At 37.7% G+C, this 13,306-nt stretch overlaps 1 protein-coding gene across 11 annotated transcripts; it reads left to right on the top strand.

Annotated features, from left to right (window-relative positions):
• The first annotated feature begins 6,533 nt into the window (after positions 1–6,533).
• Positions 6,534–13,000, top strand: LOC113321139 (F-box/kelch-repeat protein At3g04660-like). 11 transcript variants are annotated; one of them, XM_026569023.1, is made up of 8 exons: positions 7,205–7,341; positions 7,437–7,609; positions 7,711–7,894; positions 8,016–8,127; positions 8,435–8,734; positions 9,393–9,469; positions 9,844–9,952; positions 11,260–13,000. In XM_026569023.1, exon 8 carries the CDS (start codon positions 11,446–11,448, stop codon positions 12,748–12,750), a length of 1,305 nt encoding a protein of 434 aa, XP_026424808.1. In that variant the 5' UTR covers positions 7,205–7,341; positions 7,437–7,609; positions 7,711–7,894; positions 8,016–8,127; positions 8,435–8,734; positions 9,393–9,469; positions 9,844–9,952; positions 11,260–11,445; the 3' UTR covers positions 12,751–13,000. The 11 variants fall into 11 exon arrangements, 8 of the variants coding, with proteins under 8 accessions (XP_026424812.1, XP_026424808.1, XP_026424807.1 ...); XM_026569022.1 differs by having other exon boundaries at positions 7,697–7,894; XR_003346490.1 differs by lacking the exon at positions 11,260–13,000 and adding an exon at positions 10,256–10,716 and having other exon boundaries at positions 6,551–7,341; positions 7,437–7,894.
• The last annotated feature ends 306 nt before the right edge of the window (positions 13,001–13,306 follow it).

Raw genomic sequence — 13,306 nt, 5'->3', positions numbered from 1 at the left:
ATCTCCTCGTCCGCGGAGATGCGTTCCGCCGAGGTTCTGGCGCAGGGGGTGTTGGGGGCGTTTCTCATCGGCTCTGGAGGGCGTGACTCCTGCGGAAGCCGCTCTGTCAGGGATTTGAGAAAGACGAGTACTTCTTTCTGTGTCGAGACCATGTCTGTCTGGGCTCTAGCGTGAAGCACCTGTCTTTCCATCAAATTAGCGATGATGATATAGGGCCGGCTTCCTCTGGTTCCTCCGGTTTCTCGTCCCGTTGGTGGGGTAATTGGAGTCTTAGTGGCGGTTGGAGGAGACATGCTTGACGAAGCGTTAGGAGCGATAGCGACAGCTCTGGCCCTGGTGATTGGCGGCGTAATGCCTGAAGGAGTGCTTTCAATACTTCCAGGATTAGCAAGTTGCGCAGGAACATTAGAGGCGGTGGAGGCTCTGGCCCTGGTGATTGGTGGTGTTACACCTGAAGGAGAGCTTTCGGTGCTGCTGGGGTCAGTAGGAGGCGCGGTGATGCTGTTGGAAGTAGTGTTAACACACCAGGGACAGATTCTGCGTTGGTGTTCTCGACAGCTGATCCGGATCCCAGGTCCACCATGTTGGAGTTGGAAGCGAAAGGTGATATCGGAAATTTGGAAATTGATATTGCAACCGAGAGATTGATCTCCCACTGTGGACGCCAATTGTTTGAGGGTGAAATCGATTTCTGCTGATTTTGGTAATTTCGGGTGTATGGGTGAGAAACGAGTTTAAACCTTAAACAATGTACTGCAAGGGAGTAATTTAGATTCGAGAGATCAATTTGTAAAAATCCGGCCTAAACCAAGAAATGGCCGTTCCAGACTTGCTTCGGTCACAAAGTGAAGGAGAAGGGTTGGTTTTGGGGAGGGAAGTGAAGAGAGTGTTGAGATCAGAATAGTTGATTCTGGATGAGTAGTTGTTTCACAACTTGTCTCAGAAAGTGGGAAGCTAATAGATGGAAAGCTAGAAAATATTTTCTGAGTGTTGTATGCTTCTCACCTGAACTTGTTGTTCGGTCGAAATAGGTAAGACCTATTTATACAATTCGAAGTGAAACGTACTCTGGTCTCGTAAGGAATGGAAACGGATGAGTAAATGGGAGGAGGTGGTAACTGGTAATGCCTGAAATTGATGTTCCATAATGAAGGAAAGCGTTTCACCATTACTCCCTGTATTTACTAATCGCCTCATCCTTATGACACTGTCCTATAACGGGCGTAGTGTACGCTGCACGCTGTAAACCGCCAAAACAATACCCAATGAGCATCCCCCAGTTTGTGACATGTGTTGATGTCTCGAGTGTTTTCGTGAAAACATATATCATGTTGTTGTTGTTTGGAAAGTTGATCTTGGGAGACTTGCCGGCTCGGTGGTGACCTTCGACGGTCGAGATTTTGCATCTTGAGAGGAAAGGTAGCCGTCGATTATTGCAACCCTACATTTGGTAGCCAGTGGCATGGCTTTAATATAGCATAGTTTAGGTGCGACCAAAATTTAGGGTTTTGGCATTTTTTGGGCGCGACCAAAACTATGGCTTGGTGTCGGGCCAAATGTTGCCATGCGTTGGTTGGTAACCTTGGACGGCTAAAATATGCATCTTAGGTGGTAATGTGTCCGTTGATCGTCGCAAGTCTTCGTTTTGGCAGCCTCAAAGGGAAGGCCTGCATGGTATGGCTTGGCAAGGTAGCTGGCATGCCATTGGCGCATGTGGCGTAGCTGGCATGCCTTAGCGCGGTTTAGGCGTGGCAAAAATTAGGGTTTTGGCGTTGGGACAAAGGTTACCATGCGTTGGTTGGTGACCTTGGGCGGTTAAGATTCGCATTTAAGATGGAAGGGTGGCTGTCGATTGTTGCACGCCTTCGTTTTAGCAGCCGTGAAAGGAAGGCCGGCATGGGATGGCTTAGGCGTGGCAAGGTGGATGGCATGCCTTTGGCACATGTGTCGTGGCCGGCATGCCTTGGCGCGGTTTAGGCGTGGCCAAAATTAGGGTTTTGGCGTTGGAACAAAGGTTACCATGCGTTGGTTGGTGACCTTAGACATCTAAGATTCGCATCTAAGATGGAAGGGTGGCCGTTGATTGTCGCACGCCTTCGTTTTAGCAACCGTGAAGGGAAGGTCGGCATGTCATGGCTTAGGCGCGACAAGGTGGCTGGCGCGGCATGCCATTGGAACATGTGGCATGGTGGGCATGGTTGGCATGGCATTCCATTGGCACAATGGTGCGATTGGCATGGTTGGCATGCATTGGCGCAGAGACGTGGCTGGCATGGCATGCCATTGGCACAGTGGTGCGGCTGGCATGCCTTGGCGCGGAGACGTGACTGGCATTGTTGGCATGCCTTGGCGTGGAGACGTGGGTGGCATGGCATGCCATTGGCACAGTGGTGCGACTGGCATGGTTGGCATGCCTTGGGGCGGAGACGTGGGTGGCATGGAATGCCATTGACATAGTGGTGCGGCTGACATTGTTGGCATGCCTTGGCACGGAGACGTGGATGGCATGGTTCGCCATTGGCACAGTGGTGCGTCTGGCATAGTTGGCATGCCTTGGCGCAGAGACGTGGCTGGCATGGTTTGCCATTGGCACAGTGGTGCAGCTAGCATGGTTGGCATGCCTTGACGCGGTATAATGAGAATTAGGGTTTGGCATAGATGATGTCAATCAATGTTAAGGGTTCTGCCGTGGAACATGACCCATGTAAAAAAAAGGTACCCCGGTAATTCTTACGTAGGCATGCTGGTTGATTCAATAAATGTGCTAATGGTCATTGTGACGTCAAGACAGATGTACAGTTTTAATTTTAACCCTAAGCTAAAAACCACCATCAACAATAGTCTTCAAAACAGGGTCTGCAATCAATGTTACCTTGGTAACAAAGCATTCAGTATTAACCGTTAGATGAAAACCTGATTATTTTCAAGCTAATATCTTTCAACCGTCAGATTGTCTTAGCATGTTACACATAATGTACGTTTATTTAGATATGGGTAACCGTACCTAAACGTGAACACTTAGCTGGCTCAACAATAGTTAACCGAAGTTAGCCATATTAACACTTTCATATCAACCTTGTTCATCTTAATCAAAACTAGTTCAAATGACTCAAATGAAACTAGTTATAGAGTTGTTCAATTGTTTATATTCTCATAGAATTATACAAGACACAATTGAATTAATATCGGTTTTGATTCACTCGAATCAATTAATGAACATTATAGCCACGGTTTGCAAAGATTGCATTCCTTATCATGCAAATGTACTTGTTCATGAGTATGTAAACATACTTAACCGATTTTAGAACTTAACCCACTCAGGTATGCAAATGGGTACGCATACCTAAGTTCCCGGACTTGGTTGTTCGCCAATATGAAAACGGGTACGCATAATGTGGTTCATGACTGAACTCAGTTTGCATGCGGGTATGCATACTATATTTCCCAGAATTCAACTATTGAATTAGTACGCATACAGGTATGCATACTAAATTCCCGGACTTGGAATACACTTGCAACAGTTAGCATACAAGTACGCATACTGTGATATATCCAATCAATGGTTAACTGTTCTAAACTCCCATTTTAATCATTGAAACATTCTTACCACTTTTATGAATGTGGAAATAATGGAAAGCTTCCATAAATTCATCGGAATAGGGTGCTTTGAAAAGTGTATGTTAGAGCACTGCTCGTTCAAACTCGCAAGCCTTGATATCTCAAGCTTGTTTGTCAAGTTTAGTTGTCAAAACTATAAGTCTTAGTTTCTAGTCTATTTATAGTTATGTCTCACATTAGGATAGAATGTGTAGTTGAGCTTTAGACTTCATGGCGTTCATCGATTAAAGGCGAAAAACTACCAAGGGGAGCTTGTGGAACTTGTATGTGGAGACTTGAACTCATCTATCACTCAGAAGTCTATTTCTATTCTGTCCACTATTGAGACAAAAGTCGTATAACTATATAGACTTTACATTATACACATTTGATATTTCAAGCTGAGTTTAACTCGCTTACATATTTCTCGAAATATGTGTTGGTAAGATTTCGCTTTAGCCAAGTTCATCCTTTATTCTTGACGAAAGTCAAAAGATGATCATGTGAAAATCGCCTGGTAACATCTTACATGATTTGTGTGAGACAGTTATTTGATGTAGACTCGGAAGGTTTCGTATTGATAATTCGATCACTTGGAAATTGCTTCGAAGCTAATAGTTTGTGTGAGACAGCTATTCTCGTCTTCCAAGAATGTTTCAATAATTAAAATGTGAGTTTAGAACAATTAACCTTTGATTGGATATAGAACAATATGCATACTTGTATGCTAACTGGTACATGTATATTCCAGTTCCGGGAATTTAGTATGCATACCCGTATGCGAATTGATTCAAAAATTGAAGTCCGAGAGCTATAGTATGCGTACCCGTATGCTTACTAATTCAACTGAGTTCGGTCATGAACGACAGTATGCATACCCGTTTGCATACTGGCGAACAAGACCAAGTCCGGGAACTTAGGTATGCGTACCGTTTGCATACATGAGTGGGTTAAATTCTAAAGTCGGTTATGTATGTTTACATACTCATGAATAAATACGTTTATATAATAAGGAATGCAATTTTTGCAAACCGTGGTTATAATGTTCATGAATCGATTCGAGTGAATCGAAACCGATTATTCTTCAATTGTGTATTGTATACTTCTATGAGAATATAAAAAATGAACAACTCTACAACTAGTTTCATTTGAGTTACTTGAACTAGTTATGATAAAGATGAACAAGGTTGATATGAAAGTGTTCATATGGCTAACTTCGGTTAACTATTGTTGAGCCAACCAAGTGTACACATTTAGATATGACTACCCATGAAGGCACATTTCATTCGTGTGTAACAAGCAAAGTAAATATAACGGTTGAAAGATATTAGCTTGACTCTAATCAGGTTTTCATCGGTGAATATTGAATGTTTTGTTACCAAGGTAGCATTGATTGCAAACCCTGATTTGAAGACTATATAAGGGAGAACTCTAGCAAATGGAAAACTTGAAAAAAAAATATTTATTGCTATTATGACATGTGCTATCCACTACAACTTATTATTCTAGAGAGAAAAAAGATTGGTTGCATCTGTCTTCGGGAATCACAATTTTTTTTTACAGTCCTACAACAGTGTTTCGTTTTTCTTCGGTCGGCCTCCCACCGTGGAAACGGTGTTCTAGTAAAGTTCAAATTCATTAAACATGGAAAATCCACGGAATTCAACCTGCGGGATGTGTATCACTTCCGTAACGAAACGGGGCTTACCAATGTCAAAATGTAAGCCACCTGTACATGTGAGGTCATGGAGTGATTTTATACATTGAGGGCTGACTTAATTAACATACTCCAATTTTTTTGATCATTTGTAGCCATTGATATAAACACGCGCATCTTCTCTAATTTCTAAATTTGATGTGGGTAAATCCACCAATTTAAAATGAATTCAGTGAACTGAGCGGGGCTACGCCAAAATGTGAAAATTTAGTTTTACCTTCTCTTATTTCCTTGAGATGAGTAAGGTCCTGTGGGAGTTCTGTAGTGCTTGTAATTATAATGCCATTTTATTACTTACCTAGTTTAGTGTCCAGTGTGTTTATTTGGGGCATGTTACTAAAAGACAAAAACGATCATTTAAAAGTAATCTCTAAAAACTCTATATCTACTTATTTATGTTAATGACTAATATGCCCTTATTCATTAGTGATGATCAATTAAGTTTGTATTAGTTAAATTAATTAGTGTTTGAGTTTGATTATAGTGTTAGGATTTGAGTAGAAATTCATTTTTTCTTTTAAAGGTTTGGAAAAGTAGAAGAAATAGAGGAAAAAAAAATCAGGATTTTTGATTTTATTTGCAAAAATGAAGCTTTATAACGACGACGAAGATTCTAGCAGTGATGTAAAAGTGGTTCCATCTTGTAATCACCTGTACATGGAAAAAGTTTCACAATTTTTACCTAGAATCGGTTTATTCGATGGCACCACATAAACCGATTCTAGGTTACATTCCCAAATTAAGAAGGACAATCGATCGTTTTTTATCGCCACATAAATAAATCGATTATAATACAATCGGTTTATGTACGTATATATGTAATCCGATTGTGGAGAAAAACTTGTATAGAAAAATACGAACATAAATCGGATTACTTATATATCAACGTGCACCGATAGATTTTTTAGGAAAATTTTCTATAAAATCATCAAATCCTTAATCGGTTGACATATTTAGACATAAAAACCAATTGTTCACAATCTGTTTTTTCGACTGTTACACATTATCGTTCTTGCTTTCTCTATAATCCAAACTTGGTTCCAGAATCGATTTATTTGCGCATTTGCATAAACCAATTGTGGTCGATGTTCGGTTTACGTTGGTGCACCATATCTACCGATTCTGGAGAACATAAACAACAATCGGTTTACGTTTATGCTTATATCAATTCTGGTTTGGTTTCAGAAAAATTTGATGAGAAATTTCAGAGACTCATAGTTAAATCATTTATGAATCCCTTTTAAAAGAAACAATTAAAGGGATTTAACTAGAATTTGTTTGTAGCCGAAATATTATTCGAAAACCTAAAAATGGAGAATTGACTTGTTGTCTGTGATTAGGTTTTACTTTTTGATTTTAATGGATTGGGTTTTAATTAAAGTTCAAATTCATTAAACATTAAATTCATTAATAATAATTATTGATTTTCTATGGAGGAGAATAAGTGGACTTTTAATAAGCCATGTTCCAACCTTTCAACCGTATGCTTTAAAAAAGAAAAAAACCTTTCAACCGTGAGGACTTTCATCGAACAATTGATCTTTGTTTTACCTATGGAACCTTTGGGTTCATCAAAAGAATTATATAAAAAAAAGAAGAAGATTTGAAAACTTACTGAAAATTGTTGCCATGTTTGTAAATGAAAATTCTTCTGTCGGGTGATTTTTAGTGGATTGAACCCATGAATTACAAAGAAAATGAAAAGCACCGGGAGCAAAAACCTTCAATTGTTATGCACCGAAGAAGATAAAGGTAAAAGTGTAAAGTTGGTACATGGATAACCCCACACACATGGGATAATCATCATTTAACGGTGTCTTTATCTTTCCGGGACATATCTATCTTACAAAAACAAATGTATTTTTACTAATTCGATGGTGGTGAATGGGTGTTTTATTGTGATCCACGGACTGCATTTTCTCTCAAAAGTGAAAGCCAAATCGTGGTTCAGAATTCATCCCTCTTTTATGCTCGAATCCTATGGCTTGGAATGGCTGAGCGCACATTGAGCATAATTTTATTCAATGGTAATTAATGTATTCTTTGACCGTCCAGGTTGTTATTTTACGTTTTTCCTAGAGTTTGTTTTATTTAAAGTTCTTCTCCTCCTGCTTTTCAACAGTATTTCCGCCATTAAGTTCCTACCTCATCAATCAAATCAATTATTCGTACGTTACAAAAATAAATAACCCATTAACACCACCAATCCCTTGAATTGTTCGACTACATAAACCTGATAAACCAAATGCTATCTTGCAAAGCTTCTCGGCGCGTTTGTAGAAAATAATCTGCAAGGTAAATGTCTCATTTTAATTCATGCTATCTTGATTTGATTCAAGGTAAATGTCTCATTTTAATTCATAGGGTTTGTTTTATTTAAAGTTCTTCTCCTACAGCTTTTCAACAGTTTTTCCGCCATTAAGTTCCTACCTCATCAATCAAATCAATTATTCATACGTTATAAAAATAAATAACCCATTCATACCACCAATCCCTTGAATTGTTCGACTACATAAACCCGATAAACCACATGCTATCTTGCAAAGCTTCTCGGCGCGTTTGTAGAAAGTAATCTGCAAGGTAAATGTATCATTTTAATTCATGCTATCTTGATTTGATTCAAGGTAAATGTCTCATTTTAATTCATGTTTGCATTTGTTGTTTTTGTTTACTCTCAAACTCCTATTTTTCATCATAACAGAAAGATTCCTCTCTTTTTGGGTTTGTGATGTTCTATAACGAATTGAATTCTCGAATATATATGTATTGATTGAAGAAGATGGTGGAATAACTAAACTCACCTCCATACATGTGTAAGCTTCATATTTCCATATTTCGGTTCCAAACTTAATTTTAATTTGGAGATCATGATATGTTGGATTTTGATTCTATAGTTTGCAAATTTGAACCATCTCTATCTATGTTTCTTTAGGATTTTGGTTTTAATTTAAACTATCTTTCTCTGTGTTTCTCTTGGATTTTGCGTGTCACATGTTATACCGCCATGGTGGAACTTTCATTTCCTTTGTATGATGCTCCTGAAATTGTTAACTATATAAGACGAGTTTTTGTAGAAAGTGCATGTGTTATGTTTGATTAGACTACTCTTTATTGTTGTAGTTTTTTACTCGCAAAAGAGTTCTACTAAGAGAAGTCGTGGATGGATAAAGAAACTATTAGCTGGAAAAGTTGATTCTAGATGACCTTCAGCGAGTATTCTTGCATGTTGGATAGGTTCTGATGCGCCAACACCTGGGAAACCAAAATAGAACTGCGTACATTGGTTTTGTGGAAGAAAATCTGATCATCAAATGTTTCTTCACAAGCAGTGAATCATAATAACTCACCAATCCCTGAGATGGAATATGTGAGGAAATCAATTAAGGACTCTCAACTGATGAGAAGCTTCAATATTCAAAGGTATTTCATGATAAGTTTTAATTATCTCTGTTGTGAAGGTGTTGTTATTTAAATGATATTTAGCTAGGTTCAATTTTTTATAGCAAAATTGCATATTTTGTTTGTAGAGAGGTTTAAACAGAAAAATGCCTTTGAGATGACGAGCTTGGTATCCTATGAGAATTTAGAGAATTATCATGTATCACCATTGTCGAAACCTCTAGCTACCAATTAGCTCCTGTGAAACAGCAGTATCCTAGGGCTTTCACGTAAGTATATTTATTACTTGTGTCATCTGGCTGTCTATTTCTATGTATGCACGTTCATATATTAGATGATCCTTAAATGAAGAATATATAGAGTTTTAATTCATACATATAATAACGAATTATTTAATAAGCATTGGAAGTTCGATTCGTATAGCTTTTCAATAACTAAAACTTTCATGAAGTATATAAATAGATAGAGAATGCTTTGAACTTTCGCCAAGTAAAAATATGACTTCCCTAAATGCCCGATTCATTTTGCAACTAAGCGTAAAAATACCTTCCAATGTTAATCACGACCTACTGATGCTTTAGTCTAAATGGTGACTGACCAAAAAAAAATTCGACCGTTATGTTCTTTATGTACATGGAGAATTATGACTTATAAAAAAATGATGGATATATTGTTGCAGATTTTTCTCTGTACATTGAGAAAAGGGATGCCATCCATCTCGAATTACCATCCGTATGAGGTCATTGTTATTGAAAGGTAATCTGTCTGAGTTTTCATTCTGGATGACTTTGTTGATGCATAATTTGTATTTGAATTAACTTTTCTTGAATTTTTATTTGGTTTTGTTGTACTGTTTTCTTAAGTTGTTTGTGCATATCAATTTTAGTTGCTTTTAAATACATCATGCATAAGGATATCAATAATTTCTTTGTTTACCTTCTTTTGTTTCTTTGAGATGAGTGTCAAATCTCAAAGCACTTTGTAATTGAAGTTCTTTTGTTGTATGTTGCCGAGTCTAGGCATGTCAGTACATGCGCCTACGATTTGTTATTGCTCATCAAATATTTTTACAGCCAATTGGAAGTAATTAATGGTTGATGATATGATCAAGCACTACTTGAAAACTGCAGATAGGAGGAACTTATTCATACATCCACCCTAGAGATTTCAAATGTGCTTTTCTCTTCTTCCTTTTGGTTTCAGTGGCCTTATTGATTGTGGAATTCGCTTGGATCCAAGGTATGATGGCTGGTATAACCCATGTTTACATTTGTACTTGGCTGCTCAAATTTTGTCAGATTTTAAGCTCCTTCCTTTTTTGCTTTCGATACATATTACTTCCATGGTGCACCCTATTTCTAACGGGTACCATTAGATTTTGAGTCACTCCCAATTATGATCCGAGTATTTGTTGTTGGGAACTAAGAAATTTTTTTGATTGGTTGTTACATGTAAATCTTGGCTCTGTACATTTCCCCTATAGGTACTGGGATATGCTTTGCGTTTTTTCTTGAAAATTAATAGATTTTATTCGAATTTCAGGGTTAGTGAGCACATATATAGAATTTCATAGAAAAACCATTTTACGTGATTTGAAAGATCATTTGCATGGGTGAACGAAACATATATAGATAAAGCATCATCCAAGAGAATCCGCCTTAAACTTGGCACTTCTTTCTGAGCTTGAAGTATTACCATTGCATTTTTTTCTCCTAATTCTCAGTTGTGGCTGGCATTAATCAGTAGTGGTGCCAGTTTCCATATAGTGCTAATTTTTAGATTGTACATTATGTGAACATACTTAGTTGAAGTTTTTCCTTTTGAATAAAGTTGTTCTCGATTTAGAGTAATTGCAGAGCCCATACAATCGACAATTTGAATTTTTTGTGCGAGCTTATTTGTTTATGGGTCTGTGGGAAAATTTCCTCTTAGCAGTGCTATCAAACAACAATAATAAAAGCAAAGAGAGATTTGGAACCATCGTCATAAAAAAAAAACAAAAACAAATTGGAACCAGCGGGGTGCTTCCGACACCAAAGGCAAATGTGTCGTCGACCTTTTATGTTCCTGTTCTGCATTAGTGTGTCCGACCTTTTATTATACCCCATTTATATAATGAAACTATAACGAAACATTCGATTTATTCACAATACCAAGGGAAGCTCTGTAAAAAGAAATCCAATTTTTGAGCTCTTAAAAATGCAACCAACAAAATCATATTAGCACAAATTTCTTATCGGACTTGGAATCTGGGGCTTTAAAGGTCCATACTGCAAACTATCCCGTCCACCTTCATATGACCGCTACATCCATATGTTGTCCTGAAAAAAAAATATATAAGAAAATGCTCCCAATATCACTTAAGAATGCTTAAATACATTACATGAGTTAATGTCTCATTTTGCACTAACACCAACTTAATCTCGGGCCGTTACGGCACGAATTATATAATAGTTCAAAAAAAAAAAAAATTTACCAAACCTAGCCTGTTTATGCTTTCCTATTCCGCTTATAATACTATTTTTATATTCTCTATAAATACACAGTTTGCTCTGAATTTTATCAAATCAATGAATATAAATCAATGCAAGGGTGAGCTATGTTTTGTTCCTGTCTCGGTGTCGGATCCTGCAAACCTGAGCCGTGAATTCTAGGGTTCAAGGGTGTGGACTGCTTTAAACATTACTTTTCCAGGGAGAGAGATTAATAGAAAGCCGTACAACTCTACAACAATGGAGAATCTTAATGAGGAGCTAGTAATGGAAATACTGTATCGATTACCCGTCGATTCAATTTTACAGTGCATCTTGGTATGCAAGACTTGGCGAACTCTGGTACGTAATACTTACTTTGTCAATAATCACTATCTTCACCAATTGCAATTGCTTCATGAACAACAACTTGATGTTGATAAGTTATTGGATCATCATAATACCAAAAGCATCGTTAGTCTAGGTCAGGTTTTTTTGATTGAGAAAGGAAACTTCAGATTCCAGTATTTCGACGAAACATATGATTATGAGAACAATCATATTGGTCATGACCTTCTTCATCCGTTTGACCACTTTTACAAGAAACTTCTTACCACTTTTAGTGATTTAAGGGTTCAAGATAACAATGATTATTACTATTTCCTTTATCCAATTGGTTCGTGCAGCGGTTTGGTTTGCTTTTGTTTCATGTACAATCTTAGGGAATTCAGGGACGTGCCCTTCTCTTTGTTGACGTATCCTCTGTTTGTCTGTAATCCTATTACCGGAGAATACGTTAATCTTCCAAGATGCGGTGCAAAGGAGAAAGATTTTCCCATTGGCATTATGAGCGGAATTGGTTATGATTATTTTAACAATGTGTATAAGGTAGTGGTTGCAATACACAACATGCAGGAATTAGAATTGTGGCCTAATCGTCTACAGGTGTACACTCTTGGCGAAATCAATGGTTGGAGGAATATAAAAATTCCATATGATATATCAGGAGCATCAGGAGAGTGTATCCATATAGACGGATCATTGTTTTGGATGCACCGCGATTGCTGCAATATTGTGGCCTTTGATTTGAGCAATGAAGTTTTTGTACTGCTCCCGCAACCACCTATCTACAACCCTAATGGCACCCATTATAAAAAGCTGCACATATTAAGGAATCGTCTGTGTGTTGTTCTTAGCCGTTACCCACACTTGGAAATTTGGACGGTAAAGAAGAGGAAAAAGAAGTTGGAGCTTAACAACAACAGTAGCACCTTAGAGAGCACAGATTGTTGGAGTTGGATCAAGGAGCTATCAATGCCCCTGGAAGGACTAGGGACATCTAGTTATATGTCCAAGAATTTAATACCAGTCACTGTTTTAAATGATGGTCAAGTCCTACTTTGGGATTACGCCAGAAAAGCGTTATTTCTATACGACCCGAGAACTACAACTACGAAAAAGATTGTTGATAATGATGTTCATAAATGGGACTATGTTCGTTCACTTCCTCACATGAACAGCTTTGCTTCACTAAAAGCCCTAGGAATGAATTCAAAGTGGATTTGAAAGACATGATCGGAGATACCGCAAATTCAAAGCTAAAGCAAACTTACAACGAAACTCCGTATGAATAGTATTAATTTTGTTCAACATGGCAAAGTTTTTCGCATTATTTATTCTTGGTAGCTTGGTGTCTTTGCATTAGAGGTACATATATTGTCTAGGTAATGTCAAATACCGTATTTGATGGCAATAATTGTTTTATTTTTTAATTTATTTATTTTGGATCCATCGGTTGAAACAAACTCATCCGTTGAAAACAAACTCTCGAAGACCAAAAACAGCCTTTCAAGGAAATTAGTTAATGAGTTAATAAATATGACTTGCTAGTCCGTGATGTAGATAACTTGTTGCAATTGTAACAATAAAATATTCAAAGAAAAATGTTAGAAGTAAATTTCTGGAAAGTTTAAATAAACATTTAAAGGATAGCAAGCAGAGGATAGAGTCACGTGTTCAACACGCTGTCCTTAACACGATAGTTCACCGGTACACCTCAAGAATGAGCGATGCCTATACCCCTTGGTGAAGTCGTATCCAGGATAAAATTGACCGTTGCAAG

This window comes from Papaver somniferum, chromosome 11 (assembly GCF_003573695.1).
Source record: "Papaver somniferum cultivar HN1 chromosome 11, ASM357369v1, whole genome shotgun sequence".
In the NCBI taxonomy this organism is placed as follows: Eukaryota; Viridiplantae; Streptophyta; class Magnoliopsida; order Ranunculales; family Papaveraceae; genus Papaver; species Papaver somniferum.
This window is presented reverse-complemented; position numbering and strand designations above follow the sequence as displayed.